The sequence below is a fragment of the Serinus canaria genome, chromosome 2 (assembly GCF_022539315.1).
Source record: "Serinus canaria isolate serCan28SL12 chromosome 2, serCan2020, whole genome shotgun sequence".
Taxonomy (NCBI): Eukaryota; Metazoa; Chordata; class Aves; order Passeriformes; family Fringillidae; genus Serinus; species Serinus canaria.
The window spans coordinates 146,087,243-146,108,643 of NC_066315.1; the positions used below are offsets into that span (position 1 = coordinate 146,087,243).

The following is a 21,401-nucleotide window of genomic DNA, read 5'->3' on the forward strand; positions in this document are numbered from 1 at the left end:
CTGCAGCTAGTTCTGTTCTTTCTAAGGCCTGCTTTCTCAGCTTTCTAAAAATCTTCTTACCTTTACTATTTCCCACATCACCTTATCCACTACAACCCTTTGTGTGTGCTTTTTTTCCCTCTGTTACATCTGTGTCTGAAAATGACATGGTAATTCATATCTTAATATTGTTATTGCTAACAGTCTGTGTAAGGAACATTCACAAAGCACACTGTGATATTCTTTGGCTGAGAGATGATAGAGCAGCACTGAATAAGGAAATTTTATAGGAACGCCCCCAAAATATTAAAAAATAACTGTTTATGAAGAAAGGGGGACATATTAGTTACAAAGATTTATATAAATATCATTTTATCTATTTAGCTATCTAAAACTGGTCTTTATATGTAATTTTAAAGTAAATATTTATTAATACATACATCCTTATGGTGCAAATTCTGATCTCCTAACCAAAAATAACACAGTGGAGACATCAAAAAGGACCTTAATATATTGTCATTTCTGATTAAAGAGAGTCCATGCTGTCTGCTCACAGATAAGGAAAGTAAATCCACTCTTGTTTCTGTGATCAAACAAGGACCCCTTAGCTGAAGAGCTGCCTTGTTATTACTCACCTCTGCAGGCAGCAGCACAAAACAGCAATTTTTTAAAAGAACACTTGTTAACATCTTTGTCTCTCCCACCTGTATGTTCAAACACACACATGGAAAAGGAGACCCTGTTCAGTGATATTAAGACAATTATGCCATTACAATTGGCATTCAGGACATCAGAAAATGTCAAAAATTTTTTGATTTATTTTGCAAGCCTGGCAACAGGGAAGGATGTGCTCAGCTGTGGCTCTGGCTGGGGTGGAGATGGCTTTATCTGTGTAATTACACAGGCTAGCAGCTGGCAGAGTATTTCTCTTTATATCAATGCTATATACTGCCTGATATTAAGCATATGAATAAAGAGCTAGGTAATTAAATAAATTATTTCCCCTAGGATTTTATAGATTATTATTGGCTTTATTTACAAATGTTTACATTAGCTAGGGGTTAATGACCAAAGCTCTAATACATGTCAGTTTGCTTGCAGAAGAGTGGTGAGATTAGTATCTAGCAAAACTTTTATATTTAGACAATAAACATGCCCAGCTCAGCTCATCATGCTGGACTCCCTTCACAGCACAGAGAGAGACACAGGCACTTTTGGAGCACAGTTCATCCCCTCCACTTCAAATGGTGCTGTTACAGAATCCTAGCATGGTGTGGGTAGGAAGGGACCTTAAAGGTCACCCAGTTCCAAACCTCTGCCAGGGGCAGGGACACCTTCCACTATCCCAGGTTGCTCAGAGCCTCAACCAACCTGGTCTTGAACACTTCCAGGACTGAGACATCCAGAGCTTCTCCCAGCAGCCTCTTCCAGTGCCTCACCACTCTCACAGGAATTAATTTCTTCCAATTATCCAACACAAATCTACCCTTTAAACCATTCTCCCTTGTTCTATCACTTCACAACCATGCAAAAAGTCCCTCTTCAACATTTTTATAATGCACAATTCTCTAGAAATGATCCTTGCTTTCCACTGTGTATGAAAGGGAAGGACTGTGTGTGAAAGGAAAGGACTGAGTATGAAGAAAATGAAAGAAGTACAGAAGCAGAGAATTCAGAATTGTGCAGAGAAGTTCCACCCCAGTGCTTATTAAAAAATAAAGCAACTTAATTGATATAGTTTTGAACAGAGGGGAAAAAAAATGTGGAGCATCCTGAATTAGAATAAGTGTTTTCTTCCCTCAGAGAGGAAAAATGTTTCAGACATCATGATTTGGATCCTTCACTCAGCAGTAATTGCTGACTCCAAGGAGCTGACAATCAGCCCCAGACCATGTATTTTTGGGTCTAGTGTGAGCTTGGAAATCCTCTTAAGAAAAATTAGGAGCTGAAGGGACCTGAGATGGAAGTGAAGAGGTGTGCAGGGAGGGGAAGGTCTCATCTTGTCCTCACAAGAAAAAATGGCCACAGCTGATACAAGAGCTGGCTGAAGACACTTTGCCAATGCATGTGGGCCAGTGTGGACCTAAAAAACAAATTAAACTCAGTTCTCTTGCAGGTGCCATTTCTCTCATGGTGTTTGGCAGAATATGCCATTAAACAGAGTGAACTTCTATCAAACTGCAGGTACCGAATTGCTTGGCTCTGTGTTGCCTTCTGAAGCACAAACATGAAGCAAATGGTCACTCTGATGTACTTTTTATGTAATAAAAGCAACAATGAGGACTGCAGCTTCCTATTTAGAAAAGCCAGGCTCTATTATGTGCTGACAGTCACTCTCAGAGAGAAAGCGACTTCAGGCTTGGATCTCTGTTCACGTATGACAAGAGCTACAGGAATAATTGATTTTACAGTTCAGTGCCCAAACAGGAAAAAAAGAAACATGTTAAGTCAACTTAGAAAGAATTATTTCCTTCTTCAAAGTGAAATAAACATCCTTCTTTCCTTTTTTTTTCTTTTTTTTTTCCAAAGACATTTTCCTTAGTGATTGCAAGCGATCACTTGTGACTTCACATTTCAAGATCTGCCACTTAAGCACCACAACAAACCTTTCACAATTTTATGATGAGCTACAAATACAAATTAAATCATACCTTAAACTCACCTGTTCACAGTGAATTTAGATAAATTGACAAGTGCTGGACAGCACAGGACATCATAGCAATTATTTAATGTGGGGAGCAGTAAACATCATGATGCAGAGAGGACGTTCATATGGAAAACATATTCCAACCTACTATAGTATGTGCCTATTTTACAGCTTCCCACAGAGCTGGTGGACTCAGCTCAGCAGTCACACCACTCCTTCCTGTCTCTGACCACAGAGTCTGGGATTTCTTTTCTGCTAGGAAAAGGGCAGTGGGCTACAATGTACATGAGGAGAACCAATGCTGACATTGCATTGTCTGCACATCAGTCAGATTCTAGAAATAACCCAAGTCTCACTACACTTATTCACTGATGTTCTTTTAGGGCTTTCTGAAATTTGGGTCCTTTTTTACCTTTCCAAAATGTTGACAGGAACCGCCTCAAAATTAAATATCAAAGCAATCAAATATTTGCTGAGTTCTATTTTTAAGGAACAGCATTATCATGAAATCAGACTGGTTAGGGTTATCCTGACTGATATCCTGCCCCTAAGCACAGGGTGCACTGAACAATCTCATTAATGAAATGTCCCTATTGCAGCCACTCTTGCTCTGTTTATGCAGAAGGTCATGCCAATGAAAACTTATTCGGGGCTACTTGAAATATCCTTACAAGCTGTGCTTGACTTTCATGAAGACCTTGAGCACATGAAGCACACAAAGCTGCCATTTTAAGCCTAAAAACCCAAAACCTCCACATCCTGGTGCTCTCTTAAAGCTATTCTCAGCTACAAATATGTCTGTGTATGGAAGAATTGCTTACTTCAAGCACTGGAGCACCATTAGTGCAGAAGGAAAGACTCAAAGGCAAAGACAGGGATCCTCCTGTCCAAAGAAAGGAATATATAAAGAACCAGACACAACAAAAGGGCAGAAAGGATACTGAAGAGATGATAAATATTAAGTCTCACTTAAATGATGTGATGCATTTCCTCATTTTCTGTTCATATTTTGTAGAAAAGATGTTTCTGAGCTAGATGCTGCCACAAGCAAAATCTGTGGACCACTATCTAAGCATCATATAAATACAGAAATAAATAGGTTATACTTCCTTTTCTTGGGAAACCTAAAATTCAAAGAGGCCATATACATTAAAAAAATAATTAAAATTCTATTTGACTGTATTCTACATCAATCCAGAAGGCTGAACCATTGCTTTATCAACACTCACTGGAATTAGTTGTGGGGAACATGCATCTACTGTCATACAACCTGGCATGGTGCCATCAAGAAACTAAGAAGAATTGTGAATTATTTTAATAACAAGGGTATAGACATGAGTGCCTTTTAGCAGGAGATAATGAATTGCACCATTTGCTTTCCAGGCTACCACAGCAGGTGGCCAAGATCACTGAACCCTGTCATTTTGCTACCACTGGCTTGGCCTCTGAAATTATAGGTACAATCTGAAAATAAGTTTCTAGTAGGTTAGTTTGGTTCTTGATCACACAGACTCTCATAGGAGGGAAGAGATACAGTGCTAACCATGCCCACCCAAGTCTATTTATTGAGACCTTTGCCCAGAATTCACTGTTGAAATGTCTATAATCAGAGCAGTTGCTGCAGGCTGGTTAATTACCTTTGTCTTCACAGATGGAGATAAAAACTGAAACAACCACAACACTATTTCTGATCTTTTCCTCATCTTAACATTAATTTAAGCATTAGCAACAATTCCAAAAAATGGCTAAAGAGGAAATATTTAACTCTCTTTTGACAGTGAAAAATTACTTCAACCTTTATGAGTTCATTTTTTAAGCAGTTTGACATTTCGTTACCAAGGCAGAGTTTTTGTTTTATTGTTTCCTTCAGCCACAAGTGCTACCAAGTAGGTTCCTATGATTCATAGGCAAGTGGAAAGAAATCATGTCTCTATTGACAGGACTGTTACTTTTTATTATTTTCTACAAATCCTCCTGCATATCCCAGACATTGTACTGGGTTCATGATTGACTTCTATTTTTCCCCAAAGAGGTCAGTAAAAGATTTTGACTTCTGTAGTCTTTGTCAAACAAGATCAGAAGAGAAATCCAACAAGTCTTGTGTTTTGCAAGCAATCACAGTCAAGCATTTGATACTCACGGAGGAGACAGAGGTAAACAAAGAGAACAAAATAAAAGCCTAAGCCTTGACAGCTTCAGAAATTGAATTCCTTCCAGCAAAAGTCTTCCTCAAATTACCCAAATATTGGTTTATATCACAGCCCTCGCAGTTCCCATCCTTTCAGAACAAGGGCCATGTCAGCACTGTCATTTTGCACAATTGTGACAAATCCTACAAAGTTCACAGAAGCACCTTCTGGCAATGTGTTATACCAGCTCTCTTATGGGCTACAGAAATGGGGAGAAAAAGGATCCTTTTATTGGGTCTAAATGTGCCTTTTTTCATGTTACCTGAATTTTGTCCATTATTGTATTGTGAAAAATAATCAACAGAAGATCTGCTGTGAGAACATACTTCAATGTCTGTTGCAAAACCAGGGCAAATCAATTTTCATTACTTCCCTACTTATTTTGCTGAAGATAATTCTGAGGCTCAGAGTCCCACCACTCAGGTAATTGAAGTTGTCAAAGTGACCCTATGAGATTAATTAGATTTTTCTTTTAGAAATATTTAAAAACTTCTTTTTAATGAGTATTATTTTAATTTAATTGGTATTAACTTATTATTTTATCTCAAATCCTGCTCAGAAAAAAATTATTTACAGCCTGGATTAAAGGCACTTTCCTTCTTGCAAAAAATTGCTCTGCACAAAAATTTCTCCTCATTGGCACAGGTGCTGTAATTCTGGTCTGGTTTCTTTGATGTGGGGGATGTGGTTTCTATGCCTTTTGCTGCCAGGAAACAGCTCAATGTCTAATCCTGTGATTATGCCACATTCCTGAAGTCTTCACTTATGACACTCTCAGGCAATGAATCATTTATAGGTCTTTCACATGCACGCAAACATACATCAAATGGGAAAGCCAATGATAAAATAATATACAGTCCTTTTTATCCCTGCAGAAATCTACAATTTCTGTTCTAACACTGAAACAGAAATAATGGCTAATCAGAATATTTCCTGGATATGTAACTTTAAGGCAATTACATTGATATGTTATAATTTACTGCAACAAAATGGAGAACTTTTGAATAGCTGGAACTGTATAAATTTGCATAAATATTACGTCTTCGCAGGTTCATTTTCATAGCCCCATAGATACCTCCTGTATTATGCATAGTACATATACCAGCCCTCAAGTAATTTACACTCAAAGACAATCAGATTTCATGAGCTATGAGAAGCTTACCATTTATTCTGTAGGCCATAATTTTATGGTGTTAAATAAAATACTTGTATTGACTTCAGTAGTGGAGAAAGAGACTGATTGGCAGCTCTGGAGAGCTGAACTGTATTTGTTTACAAAAGAAACACAATGTGTAGAGCAGAACCAGAGCTTTACCACCCACATGAACATTACTGAGCACTGCCTTGGGGGTGTCCTGCTGTCCTGCTCAGCCTTTCACCCCTGCTTCTCATCAGCCAGCTCTGCCTGCCAGTGCCAGGAAAAACTAATTCCAGCAGATTGCATCCAGGCCTAGCAAAACCTGTGAGATGGCAATGGCTTTTGCCTTGGGTCATCAAAGAGTAAATATATGGTGCCTTCAACTACTTTATGTTTTTTCCTATCCACAGAAAGAACTTGGGAATCTCTTGGGAGACCTTATAGCAGCCTTTGAACACTTAAGGGCAACTTATAAGAAATATGGGTACAGGCTTTATAGCAGGGTCTGTTGAGATAGGACGAGGGGTTTGAAACTAAAAGAGAGTAGAATTAAACTAGATGTTTTGTAATGAGAGTGCAGAGACACTGGGCCAGATTGCTCAGAGACCTGGCAAATGTCCCACTGTTGCAATAGGACACAAAACAAAATGACATGCATGCTGGAACTTCTAAGGTAAAAAAGAAGGGAAGTTTATTCTTGACTTTGATATATATAGAATTTGAAAACTGACTCTGGATTGGAGGATGAAAATGCCACCTCTCCAATGACACTGGTCAAACTAATAGTTTATTAATTTTCTTTTTCTCCAGAAAAGAATGTAACAACAATTAATATTTACATAAATGTGCATGAGAAACTCCATTGCAAAAATGTAAACATTAGAATGCTTAGAAGAACTTAGAACAGGGCAACATCCCATCCCTGGAAACATTCAAGGCCAGGTTTGACAGGGCTCTGAGCAACCTGTTCTATTTGATGATGACCCTGCTCATTGCAGGGGGTTTGGACTAGATGATGTTTAAAGTTTCTTCCAATCCAAACCTTTCTAAGAGTCTGTGAAGAAGACAAGGAAAAAAAGGACGAGTAAAGCTTATCTATCTTGGCCTTATCTGATCTGCTAGGGACCAGAGGCAGCAGATGAACAACACTGCAGCTCCTTCAACACACCCAGCTAAGCTGGGGTCGTGCAGGGACTGAGTGCACAGATATTAACAATCCATCAGACCCTGGATTCAAAATTCAAATACCACACTGTGAAGCTGGGAACAGCAGAGGTAAATACAATGGCAAAACTGGGCTGGCTGGAAGCTTGATTTCTCAAGGTTTATGCCAGTCAAAATAGTGTGAGCTCATTTGGCTCTGACTGTGTCTGGTTTACCCTAAATAAGTCTTTAGACCCATATTCTCACCCAAGTACTCATGTGTGTAACTGCATGAATATTCACATGCTTTCCCTGGTCTTGCAAAGAGATTCCTTGAAGCATTAACCAATTTTGATCCAAATCCCTTTTCTTTTTGACACTCATTTCCCACACCTGAGTACAGATTCTGGATATGGGATTAGGTCATCTTCAGAAGAAGTTACTCTTGTCCTGAAGAGATTCTAAAATTATTCTTATTTTGCCATAAAGCTATAAAAAAAATGCTTTCTTGGCTAAACTTTTGTCTCATGCTATTCACCTCTGTCTGGCAGTGCTTTTGAGAATCATAATACCCTAAACTATCTCTTTCTCTTAGCCCATTCTTATCTGATTGTCACACTGCCAAATTTTGTCTGATCCTTGGAGAAAATATTAGACCATTTGAATGGGGTCAGTTGGTTTTGCACAAACTGATGCTGCAGGACTACCCTTCTAAGTGTTCCTGCATACCACTGCACCAAAACTGATAATTCTTATCAGCTGTGAAGCTGTTTCTAGGGTCACTATGTCTGACATGATAGCTGTGAACAGAGGTGTAAGCTTTTGCTGTCACTTGAAGATTTCTTTCCACAAATCAAGCCAAAGTAGTTGGAAAAAGAGGGAATCTCTTTTCTTATTTCCCAGTCCCTGAGCTGCTGCCTGGGACATTTGCCAATAGCAAAGGGCTGGCTTTCAGATGATGGATCTCCCCTGTGCTGTGCTGCCATCTCTGCCAACCCTGGAAAGGCCAGAGCTCAGAAGCTGTGAGGGCTGATTTGGTCTCCCTTCAGGAACTCTCTCATCATCAGAGTCAGTGGGAACTATGGTGCCTTAGGAGCTAAGGATTAGTGTTCCTAGGGCCTATGAACAGGATTTTTAAGCAAGGTACCACTGGGAAAAATACTAAGAAGAAAGAAAAAGTGAATAATAAAACATTCTTTCAAAAATTAGAGAGCAGCCAAGTCCAGCTCCTGAAGTGAGGAGTAAAAAGTCTGTTCCCACTGCTACTGCACTTTACTTCAGGGAATACAAAACAAAAAAAGGTATTTTTGTGTTTTTTTGGAAGGGCACAAGCCCCTTCCTAAAAAATTCCTGAAAGATCAATGCAGAAATCTGTAGAAAGGAATACCTTGAACTGAAAGAATGTCAGCCAAGTGAACCATAAAAATGGATGCAGACAAAGTGAGAAACTATGATGAGGGAAGCCAAATAAATTCTTCAGTTTATAACTGTAATAGCAGCTGTGAAAGAGAAATATATACTCCATGCTTAGTCTGCCTTGTACCACCCTACTCACAACTCTCTAAATTAGCCATAATAAAAATGCTTTCAGTTATGTAAGTCTAGATGAGATCTGGACAGAGAATGCAGCAATCTGATTATTTCCAATACATAAACAATGCAGAAAACCAGCAAAAAATACATATGAAAAGAGCAACTTTCTATAAAAATTCTATTGCTTAACAAAAGGAATAAATTAGTAGTCCAATATGAGCAATTCCCAGGGATTTTCTCCAGAACAAGTCACCATCACCCTCCTTTCTGGAATCTCACAAGAATCTCCAGCTGATGTCATGACATTTTCATTGAACACCCATAGCAAAAAGATTGCAAGACTTTTCTAACACCGTGTTTCAGGCCTAAACCCAAATTAATCTCAGTTTTGAACTCTATAAAAATGCAGATCATTGCTTTGTTATATGCTGCCTATGTCAGATCAGAAAGTAAGAACCACAGAAAAGAAATATGCCAGTGATTAAAGAAACCAGTTATTGTCACATTATTAGTTACATATTTTCTGCTACAGCTAGGAAGTAATTTAGTTCTTTCTAGAGATCAGCCATTTATCTTCAGGCAACCAAAGATTAAAGATTTCATCAGTAATTATCACAAATAGTGCCTTGAACATACTGATTAAAGATACTTGTCATTTTACCTCATAAAGAGCAGTATATCAGCTGTCTTAGTATTTCAGAATAATTATGTGTTGGACATCTGCTGGAGTCCCAATCACAGCTAATCACCATTTGCATCAGCAAGACACCCAAGGAATCTTTTAAAACCACCCATTACAAATGCATTCTAACACATGAAAGAAGTATTTGCCATTAAAGACTCACACCCAAGCAGAGAAATCTGAGATGAAAACTAAAGGCATTTCCATCTAAAATTAACAATAGTAGATTAAATTCTGACATAAACTCCATTGAGCAATTATAAGCAAATGCTTTTTTAAATACTGGGATTTTTTTAAAAATTGATTTATAAAAACAGTATTATATGTCAGCTGTCTTAGAACCACAGAATCATGTTACATGTTACAATTCCCACAACAGATCCTATTTGGGCTCCTCTCTGTCAATCACTACAGAATCAAAGAATATTCTGAGTTGGAAGGGACCTACAAGGATCATCAAGCTGAACTTGTCAGTGAATGGCCTGGACAGGGATCAAACCCACAAACCTTGGGGTTATTATCCCTATGCTCTAATGAACTGAGATAATCTCAGGGTCTTCCATTTCAAGAGCTGAAAAAGTTAACTATTTGGCCAAAGAACCATAACTACAGAGAAGAAGAGAAGACTGAATCACAGATGACTGCCATGAGACATAAAAATGTGGGTTTGAATAATGTTCTGGTGCTAGGCTAGAACAGCTCAGGTTTTGCATATGTTGCTGAAAAGATGAAAATATTAGCAAACTGTCTGCGAAAAAGAACATTTATCATCAACAAATTTTCTGTGAATGACACTCCTGGTTCTTGTGTTATGCCAGGCATAAACCTCATGTATTTTGGGATTGCTGCATCAATGCTAGATGAAAGAAGAACACTTCTCATCAAACACCAGTACCTTATTAAGGAGAAATCATATGATTAATCAATCTGATTACTTAGAAGTCAATTTATCTGCAGTGCAACTGCTAGCCAAATGAAAATAAGATTACTGTGAGTACAGTTTATTAATAATCCCCAGTATGCCATTGATTCAACTTGATTATAACACAGCAGGCATGTGATGCACAATATTACAAAGACATTAAACCATCCTGACAACAGTGAATACAGAAGAGGTTTATGCTACTGGGTAAGGCACAGAAATCCTGAAGGGTTAGTGACCACTCAATTTGCAGATTTGCAAGGAATAGTTTATTTTATTGTAGATAAAGAAAGCTGCTGTAATTTTTCAGTATTCAGCTCTTAGGGCAGTTGAGATCACCTGAAAGAGTGAGTCAGTGTGGAGTTGAGACACAGACCCTGTAACATCCAAAAGAACCCCTTGAACTTCCTCACACAGAAAAGCAATTTAGCTGACACAAAGGGGAATTCAGGTTCCCCGAAGGGACACCAGTCACACACAGCTCATGAAGCTGTTTCACCCCACTGGCCTCTCCCAAGACTGCAGTAGATATGATCCTATTTTGAACACATATCTGCAGTGATATATATTCCCTGTGAGCACAGGTTATGGGCTGAAAATAACTTCAAAAAAGGTTCTAGTGTTTCTTATTATTTCATCGATTTTTATTATTCTGTAGATTATTCTCTTCTAGTTTGTTCACCACAAAATTGTCTTTCTTCATATTTGTCTGACAACCAAAAATATCTTCTTTCAAATATTTTTGTTGTCTTGTGCTTGAAGGGAAAAGTGCAGTATAGATATAAATAAAATATTAGAGAGGAAGAAAAGGAGGAAAGGGGAAAAGAAATTCCCTGTTTGCTTGAATGGGAAGAGACAGAAAGACTTTTAAAAATCACCTAGGTTTAAATAGAATTAATTATAACTACTCTGCTAACCCAGGAGGTGAGGGAAGTGTCAGTGATGTTCAGAAGTCATTTGGTGAGATCTAGGGAAAATGCACGTGTACAATCCAAAGCTGCTGGCATTAATTAGTCTCCACAGTGAGAAGTCAGAAGTGCAGAACAAGAACCCTTCAGGATCTGTCACGAAGCAGTGGCACCTCAGCAGCCCAAAAACAGAAGATTAGGTCAGGAAGTGGAAAGAAGAAGTGGAAGAAGATTGATGCAGACTATCTAAAAATTACAGCAGTCAATTGTCTTTTCAGTGAGGAAAAAGCAAATCAGTGACATAAACTAGATGAGCACTTCCACAGTCAACCTGTGGGCCTAAAAAGAGCATTAACTCTCTCATGCAGCCAAAGCCTATGGGGATAAAAGAGGGCAAATGGAAGGTATGACCCATATATGATATACCAAGGTAAGAGTCTTCTACTTTGTTTTCAGGAAATATCTGGAAAACATAACTTGGCAGTTTTACTATCATATTTCAGCACATTTCTGGCTGTCCTGGGGGTTTAAGATTACTGTAAATCCAGGCACCACTCTACTGTGTTCAAATCTTTTCTGAACCATGAGTGGTGAATTGTCTTTGTTTAATGTTGGGGATGGTTCTTTCCTCTCACAGAAGCCTCCCCTGGTCCCATTTCCCTCTGGTACCAAAAATCTTGCAACATAAACTCAAAACACTATGCCACTTATTCATCTACTGCATATGATGACACTAGTGAGGACAAAATTTACTTTTGTGATCTAATCTGCTTCTTCAATGTGCAAAAGCCACTTCTTGGCAGAGCAATTTCCTTTTGGTATTTCATAGTTCATCTGCTAGGATAATAAGAATTGTATTGGCTCTGACTGGGATGGAGTTAATTTTCCCCATGGCAGCCCACCCAGTGCTGTGCTGGGCATTGGTGGCTGCAGAGGTGTGGGTGGCACTGCTTTGGCTCCTACTGAGCAGAATGCCTCAGGTTTTAGCTTTTATATTTTTCAGATTCTTTACTGTTTCAGTGTGTAGTTCTGAGCTTCATATTAGGGGAGGGTGAGCTCTCTTCACAGAGTAAACAAAACAATTCCTTCTCTAGCTGGGGACCAAGGACAAATGATCCAAATCTCAGGCCCAAGAGCAGAAACAACATGGACTGAAGAGAGAAAAACAAGAAGGGTGGGACTTCATAAGGTACAGATATAACTGGACAGTTATCTCCAATATGCAAATGGACCAGAACTTATAAAAGTGAGAGAGCTCATGACTGGTCACCCATTTCTTGTGACCATTTTGGGTTCATCTTGGGTGTAGCCCTGGCTGGGCTCTTGTGCTGCCCAAGGTGTATCCATGGAGGCTTTTAATAAATCCCTACTTTATTCTTTAACTCTGTTTGGTCTCTGTTCTAGGTCTGCCTTCGTAAGGCATCAAGCACCAGCACCAGCACTGTCTCCAACATTCCCCCATCAGCAGAGTGGGAGTGGGCAAGACCCTGGGAGGGGTCACAGCCAGGCCATGATATTCCACACCACAGGATGTGTGCTGAGCAAGAAAAGCTGAGGAAAAGGAGGTGAAGGGGGAGCATTCACTGTTATAATGTTTGTTTTCCAGAGAAGCCACCTCACACCCTGAAGCCCCACTTCCCAGGTGACTGGAAATCACCTGCTGATGGGAAAGAGGGAATGAACTCCTGTTTTCCTTTGCTTCTTCACATGGCCTTGATTTTGCTTCATTTAACTGACTTTACCCACATTTTTTCTCTATTGCACCCTGTCCTGTTGAGGAGGGGAATGATAGAATGTCTTGGTGAGCACCTGGCTTCCACTTAAGGTCAACTCACCACAATTATCCTGCCATTTAACAAAAAATTAGTCTACAGAGATAGGTAGAAGATAGTGTTTCCAGCTAAGGAAGAAAACTGGGAAGGAAATAAGTTTGGTTCTTTTTCTAATTACAACCAAGGTTTTTCCATGTAGGCTAAAAGCCAAAATAGGAGTTGAGAACTTTCCATTTCTCTTATTTCAACAGAGGCTTGTCCAGAGGATAATGAAAACAGGCACTACACTCCAAAGAAGATTCTCTCTAATGGGATGAGATTGGTCTAAAATACAAACAGTTATCATATGTCTATGATGTGACTGTGCACCAGAGAGGCAGAGGTTGAGGTCAGTTTGTTTGCCAAAAGCATACACTGACCCAATGTTTGGGATAGCAGCCTCAGGCCAAACATTCTCTCAGGCCTTGTTAATTCCCTGGCAGTTCCTCTGCACCAAGTGCTCTAGGCTTGCATATTTTTAATATTTATACAGAAAAGCTTTGACAGGAAAGGTTGAGGGAAGCTGAGGGCAGCATGTTAATCAGAAGCCTTGAATCAAGGTTTCTTAATAGGTTAATGGTTGCAATATTCTGGGGTGAGTTTCTAGCACTCAGGAAATATTTTTGACAAAAAGAAAAAAAACCAGCTAAAAATCAAATTCAAGACAAAGCTAGCACTTAAAAAACATAAAAAAGAAATTAGAAAAAAGAACAACAAAAATCAATAATCATTTTAAAACAACAAACTTTCTTTTAAAATTGCACAAAGAGCTGTCCTTTTTACCTGTGGTAAGTAGCAAAATCAAAGACACACACTAACTGTGGGACCTGCATTGTATGTATTACCCTGTCACAAACACACACAATACTCTGGACACAAAACCTTCTTTCACAACATCCTTAATAATGGCTCATATCCTCTGACTGTCATAAACAAGAATTGAAAGTCAGGACCTTTTCCTGAATAATTAATTTCACCTTTCAGCAGACACCTGGTCAGGTGAATCCTGTCTTAAAAGTGTCACTGTCCATGGGGGGTATATCCATACATCTTGAACCATGAAATGGTCCATGCAGGTGGGGGCTGAACTCCCAGGAATTGTGTAGCCAAATGCCAGGTGGTTCATGCAGAAACGTTTGAAGGGTTGTTCTTCCAAAAAATCCCTCTACAGGAAATATAAAACATGTTCTCCACAGACTTTGTGGATGTTCTGTGTGATGGATCTGAAGCAGGACATCATTCCTCATCCTCCTTACCTCTGAAGAAGTGGGTTTGCAGTAGCCAGCTCCAAACACTAGATTTTCTAATGACATACTGGACTGGTCTGGTCCTGCCTCCAGGTTTCCTTTACCAAGCCATGAACCTTTCCCTGGACGAGCAAAACTACAAGGAGAAAAATTGAGAAAAAAAAGTAATCAGAGGAACATTGTTAGAGAAGAATCTTGTTGTCCCAGTATTATTTCCTTGCTTAGAAAAGACTTACAATTTTGGTGAGTATTGTTTTTGTTTATTTCCAGTTGCACTGTAAATTTGTGTTTTCCTTGAAAATTATCATTGTCCAGTGTGCAGTAATATGAATGAAGTTTGTTTTTTAGGCATTCAGTCGAGTGGTTTGACTGTTACCTTTAACTCACTCCTTTCTCTGCTATCTTACAGATCTTTTTCCAGCATAACATCTCACCAACACAACCTTTCTATCTATCCACACGGATCACATTCTTAAGCAACCTGTCATCAGCTTGCACCTTGATGGATGCAACATCTTTCTCTCTGGATTTAACCACATCACCCTTCCTCTCTGAGTTGTGCATGATCTCTCCTAACTACCAATATATTTTCTATCTCATCCCAAATTTATTCTTATAGACTGGAAGTTTAGTTGCCACTTCTCACTCTCCCCCAGCATTAGTTTTCAGCACCTAAAGGATAAGACTTCATCCAAAAAACCATTTATTTTTTCTGGGTGCAATGTGATTTCACTGATATCCAAATTCTTTCTCAAAAAACTGACAGAATATAAGTTTTTTTATTTCTCAGTGCTGACTGAGAATATTGTGGTAAGTGCTCTCTTCTGGCTGTATTTGTACATTTGCTATTGAAGACCAAGAACCCACTAAGGGTGGCATAACCTGTCTGGAGTTTACTCAGCATCAAGCCCACCAGAGTATTGATGCACAGTCAGGGCTCATACTTTGGATTAATCTGAGCAGTACTTACACCCCAGTTAATGATGTGGGCTGCCTTTATATTCATTGGAGAGGAATTGGCATTTCCAGCATGAGTCATCTCTTGCTGAAGCAGTGATATCAAAGAGATCAGAGGAATTTTACCCTCCATGTATTTCATTCTAATTGTGGACTGTAAAGAGAGGCTGGATGACTGTCTCATCAACAACTGGAGATGAGCTAACCATACTGTTAGTCCCTCTCATAACACTTGCTGTACACAAACTACATCAGGATTTCAGGAGGGAAATCAGTCTTCTTGTGGGGAATGCAATGAATCAAATTACCAACTGGGATTGCTAAAGTGCAACAAAAGTAACCAGAAGGGCTCTCAAAAAACATGCAGGCAAAGGTGGAACTGAAATTATGAACTGTAGAGAAAAAGGGAAAATACATTTGCTGCTTGTACCAAGTGCAGAGGCAATGCCTCTGGCATTGTGCTACAGCTTCCAAACTGGAATCACCATCCACAGGTATCTGATCCAAGTACCCCAAATCCCATTGTACCCAGGAGACCTGGTATTCTTGAAAGAATAAAAACTTCCAGGATGGAGAGCACAAAAAACACCTTAAAAGCACAATGTGCCAGAACTAGAAGCCACAGGGAAGTGCCACTCCTCCTGCAATGCCTTTCCAATCCAAGGTTATTTCTCCATGTAGATGTGTATTACGTGGCCACATCAGCTCAGATGAAACTAAAGAATTTATATCTATACCAGATTCAGTTTTTAAGGACAGATGAAGGTGCTGAGTGCTGTACAGAAACACACAGAAAAGAGAGAATCATAGAATCACAGAACATCCTGAGATGGAAAGGAGCCACAAGAATCACCAAAATCCAACTCTTGATCCCACACAGGGCAGCCCCAAGAATCACACCATTTGTTCAAGAGCATTGCCCAAATGCTTCTTGAACTCTGGAAGGATTTACATTAAAGATACAAACTAGCCAAAAAAATTCACTAGTCATACAAAGGTGAGGTTCTTGTGTGAAAGAATTTTGCAACATTGGAAAAAGAATCTCAAGCAAAATTACAAATTGGACCAGTTTCAGAAAGCTAAACACAAATCCCTGTCTTGTCTGTAGAAAAAAAATGCTGTCTGTAATAGATAAATACTGGCTTAAAAAAGGTCATTCCATAAGAAAGAGGATGGGATAGATAGAACAAATAAGCAAATATCTATTCTTGCTTATGTATATTTTAATTTATGTGATCAAAGCGATTTCCAGCTGGTTGCCTCTAAGCAGCATGAAGCCTTTCCATGTATTTCCTACATGCACCATTTAAGATAAAAGCAATGAATAAATAAACAAATAAATAAAACTATTTCCAACAGACAAGAGCTATACCCTGCTCTGAATAATTTCAGCTGTTATTGAACAATGTTGTCTGCTGTGGTCTGCTGGAAAGGCTCAAGAAACCAAAATAAAAAATGATTGCTGTGGTATCAGAGAGAGAAGCTTAAACAAATGTTCTGTACACATGAAAAACTCCTCATTTGAATATGAGCAAAGCTTTCAAAGGTTTAAAGGGAGAGAAGAGCACTTTTTAATGCCTTTTTTATTTATCTTTTGCTTTTAGAGCAGAGAAGGGTTTTTAATCTGCTGGTTTTATGGAAATTGATTTCATGTAGCACTGTAAAACAAAAACCTTCTTTTGGGAAACATGCCAAAACATCATCAGTCTGCTGAGGGAAAGTTTAAGTGGAAGGCTTAAAAACTGCTGAGTCCCTCTAATGTTATCTGAAGTACATTATGATGGAAGAAAATTTTTATTAGCAACAACAGGTTCATTTGCTACATCAATTATTTTTTCACTGTATTTATTTCTTCTAATTATTTCTGTAAACATTCTCATTTGTATGAATCATGAACCTTGGTTACTTACGTGTCCATTTGGGCTATCTCTTTAATAGCAGTGATTTAATATCAACATTTAGATCCTTAGCCAGCATGATAACCTCAGCTTTTAATAGGAGTCAGGATAAAAAAGGTCAAAAGAGGTAACATGTGTGTGTGCCCAAGAGGATTAAAGGGTGTGCATGCAGAACTATTAATATTTTCAGTGAAATGTTTCATGGGTTCTTTTTGAGCTGGCCTTTTGATGACCTTATCCATGAGACCATGAGTGGCACAGGTAACCTGGCAGAGGTTACAAGAGAATTTGTAGATGCCCCATCCCTGGAAGTTTTTAAGGCCAGCTTGGGTGGGGCCCTGAGCAACCTGGTCCAGTGGGAGGTGTCCCTGCCCATGGCAGGGAACGAGATGATCTTTAAGGTCACTTCCAACCCAAACCATTCTATAATTCTATTTTTTTATGCCCTTATCCTTCAAAGGAGTCTCCCAATTATTACAGCAGCCATCTGTGGACATACAGTACGGTAAACTGCCTTGAAAAGTCCAATTTTTTACTTCATTACAGCCTGCAAGATCCAGCAATCAAAATTTAAGACCTTTCTGACTCAAAGGTTACATTCAAGCAATTATTTCCAGCAGTCATGGTTACCTTCTACAAGTTTTTGTCCATGACTTTGTGATTTATACTTTTGGCCTCTGTAACATCTTTTGGAATGAATTTCTCATTGTAATAAGTGCTGGACTTTCTGGTTCTTTTGAACTTGCTGTTGCAGAATTCAATGTGGCAACACTAGGTTCTTGTTTAGCACAAAATATTAAATTATCATAGCCTGTTTTTTTCTCTTCTATGGACAAATATCTTACATATAAATGAAATTACAGTTTCCTATCATAAGGAAATTGAATGGCCTTGATAAATGTTAATTTAGATGTGTTATTGAAGCAAGTCAGAAAAATTACTTTAGGGTAGTTTAATAGAAAACTATGCTATCTTTCAGATTCACCTGCCCAAAAAAGAAATACTTTTCTTTCATTTTTGTTTTGTTTTGGGTCTTTCTTTTTGTAGCAGGGCAGGGTTTAGTTGTTTCGGGGTTTTTTGGTAAGCAAAACAATTTTTTTCATGAAGCGAATTTTTTAGCAGAATGGGGGAAAAAATTGGGATCTTATTCTTGCTTGGGAAAAAAAAAAAACCTATCTTGCACTACATGAAATTATCAAACTGTAAAAACCAAAACCAAACAACCTCCATACACACAAAATCATCACATTTCTAATGACAAGAAATTTCAATCTTGTGAGTAAACCAGGAGTGGAAATTCAAGAAATGAACTTGTATCCCACTTAGGCCAGATCCTTGGAGAAACCACTTCTTTACATCTCAGTCCCTTATACATAAAATACTACTGCTTTAAATACTGAAAATATAAGTCAGTGTCATAGAAATAGCATAACTCAGAATTAAACCCTCCCAGTCCCCACTACCATGTGTTTTCATTTCACCACTAACTTCCTTCTCCCACAGATCAGGAAAATTGTAGTGCCAACACCAATTTCCCTCATAGTTTTAACTCAAAACTTTAATATAGCTTTTTGCAAATTCCTACAGGCACATGGCCATAGGGTATATAGGTGATCTGTTTGTTGTTTTGTTTTTTTTTTTTTATTTTTAAGAATAATCTGTGGATATTTAGGATTATGTTCCTCTAGGCATGGTCCTCTCTTACCCAAGGAGTTTCACTAAGGTTATAATTAGTTACTGTAAAATGTTCTGAGTTTTTGGATAAAAGGGATAAGGTTTATTAAAATTAAATTTTAATGAAAATACATATCTCTCCTAAGACACCAAACAGAGTCAAAGGGGAATCTGGTTTGAAATCTTTAGTGATTTTGACTGCTGGAAAGTGCTGGCTCATTTGTCCTGAACTTAACCTTGTTTCCTATAAAACTTGTAAGCAGATGAAGCAATGTGGTAATATTTAATTTACTTTTGAGTGGGATTTTTCTTTTTAAACTTGACTCAGAAATTGTCATGTTTTTCTTATGTGATTTCTCATCTGGCAGCACAGGAGAATGGCGTGCCAAAGTGCAGGTTTATCTTTGCAGATATGAAACAAGCTACCAAATAAAAGAAAATTCAAAGGAAAAATCATCCAGTTATTACAGATGAGTTCCTAGAGGAAAATAATACAAACCAGTATGATTCTACTAGGCATATTATGGAAGGAATAGCTCTTTACTGCATAAAAACTCCATTTTCTTTCTACAGATTAATTTATTTGCAAACAGGGTGGAGAGGGGGGAAAAGTGAAGAACTTTAGTCGCCAGTATAAGATTTGTGCAGTTTCAGACGTCAGCTGCCCACAGGTAGGAGTCAGCAACACTTCCACCTGTTGGAGAATGGACCTGCATCATCTGCACCCAGATTCAAGGTGCACAAGGCATCACAGTGTGGGTATCATTTACAGATGGATCAGTTGTGCTTTTGAGGAACAGGAGAATGCCTGGAAATAAACAAATTTAGGTGAGATAAAATTGCTCAAGAAGGGCCAGGCTTGGCCTTATTCCTCAGTGCAGTGAAGCAGAGAACAAGATCTCAGAGAACAAGAGGGCTAGAGCAGCAATCTTTAAATAAACTGTGTCCCTCTGATTCTGTTTCCTCTTCCAGAAAGAACAAGGTAAAGGCACTGAAAAACTGAGTATCTGTGTCTTGGTTGCTCCACCAAAAAAATGTATATTATATTATTTCCCCATCTCAGATTCCACCAAGATTTCTTGGTTTTCATCAGTGATTTGGAGATGAGCAATTAGGAATTCAATGTTAACAAGTAAAATCCTGAAAGTCTACTTTGTTTTCTTCACAGAAACCTATGTGTGGAATTGGGGAAAGGAATAGAAAGTTGAGGAGAATCCAGAAAGCTGGGAAAAATAAACCCCTTTCAAGTGTAAGCAAGAGGAAACAGGTTTGCCAGCTGCCCATGGCAAAGGATCTGCTTATCTGCAGCAATTTCAAGACTGGCTTTTTTAAATTTTTTAAATTTCCTTGGTGGTTTGGGTTTTTATTTTTTGGGAAGCAGTGAAGAGCTCTCTAGAATTAATGAGCCATGTTTCTTGTGTTTGCCTCCCAAGGGAGTCCAGTGTAAGGCACTGTGCTTGCAGCATGCCTGAGTCTACGCAGACCTCTACGCCACAGACCCACCACATTTTCCTTTGGGAAAAAAATGAAATATCTCTTGAAGTCTGAGTTATGCTGGAGCAAAATGTCTTTCCTAACAGCTGCAGCTGGGCTAATGAGCACTGGCTGCGCTCATAGCCCTGGCTAGTGACAGGGAGCTAAGGGAGAAGTCAGTGCCTCAGGCCAGAAACCAAACTCATCCATAGGAATGAGAAAACTTGAGCCCAAAGCCCCCACTCCTCCTCCTCCTCACCTTCCTCTTACAAGTGTCTGCTCACATTTAGCCCCAGGATCTCAGGGAAGAGAATGGAAGGTATTTAGTCATTTATGGAGGGCAGATCCTCAGCAGGGGAGCAGTCTCAAGTTTGAACATTGTTCCCTTTATTTGGTCATCTTTTGACAGGCTCACCTGCTCATCCCCTGTCACCCTGGGTACAATGAGGTTGCCAGAGGCAAGCCCTCACCTTTCCAAAGAGAACTGCCACTTGTGTCATATTAGGGTGTGACATCCCGCTCCTGCTGGGGGTTCTGCTCTATTTCTCCCACATTCTAAAAGTCTGAAATACAACTCCATGATCTGCAGGTGCCAAAGCACTCAGTGCAGACACCACAGCCAGCACAGCAGCTGTCACTGCTCTGCCACTGCTCCAGCCCTGGTGTCACAGTGTCCTGCTGTGCCTTGTCAATGGGTTTGGGTTTTGGGCAGGACACACATGAGGGGAGAAGTGTTTCAGGTCAAGACAACAGCCATCACAGCCACTGACCCTTCATCTCAGTTCTCCTCTATTGTTCCACTCAGACCTCAGAAAGAAAAGTCTTGAACATGGTCCCTGGCAGTCCAGCTTCCTGAGCCACTCCTGGGGTGCTTTTTAGAGAAGTCAAAGATCTCTAAGGATCAGAGAAACAGTTTTTAACCAAGCTCTGGCTCAGTGCTCTGCAAGGACAAGTAAAACCAAGCAGTCCCTTCCCTGCTGCAGTGGGATGCAGCTGCTGAAGGAGCAAGGAGATGAGGAAATCTAAGCACCAAAGTATCACACCACGCTTGTGGTCATCCCACAGGTACAGCAAAATATGTCTGCTCTGGAGATAAGTGGGCCCACAAGACCCTCATGAGGTTCAACAGATCCAAGTGTCACCCTGAGTTTGGATGTTCTCAGGTGAGTACTGACTGAGACTCACTGAGAAGCTCTGCAA

At 39.2% G+C, this 21,401-nt stretch overlaps 1 protein-coding gene across 5 annotated transcripts in view; it reads right to left on the minus strand.

Annotated features, from left to right (window-relative positions):
* FAM135B (family with sequence similarity 135 member B) overlaps positions 1-21,401 on the minus strand; it is a 258,471-nt gene that overhangs the window by 45,709 nt on the left and 191,361 nt on the right. For all 5 annotated transcript variants that reach the window (XR_007776840.1, XR_007776841.1, XM_030229682.2 and 2 more), the window contains one exon: positions 14,209-14,335. Coding sequence is in view for 3 of the 5 variants with exons in the window: in XM_030229682.2 (XP_030085542.2) it covers positions 14,209-14,335 (127 nt within the window). In the remaining 2 variants the exon portion in view is untranslated. The remainder of the gene's footprint in view (positions 1-14,208; positions 14,336-21,401) is intronic.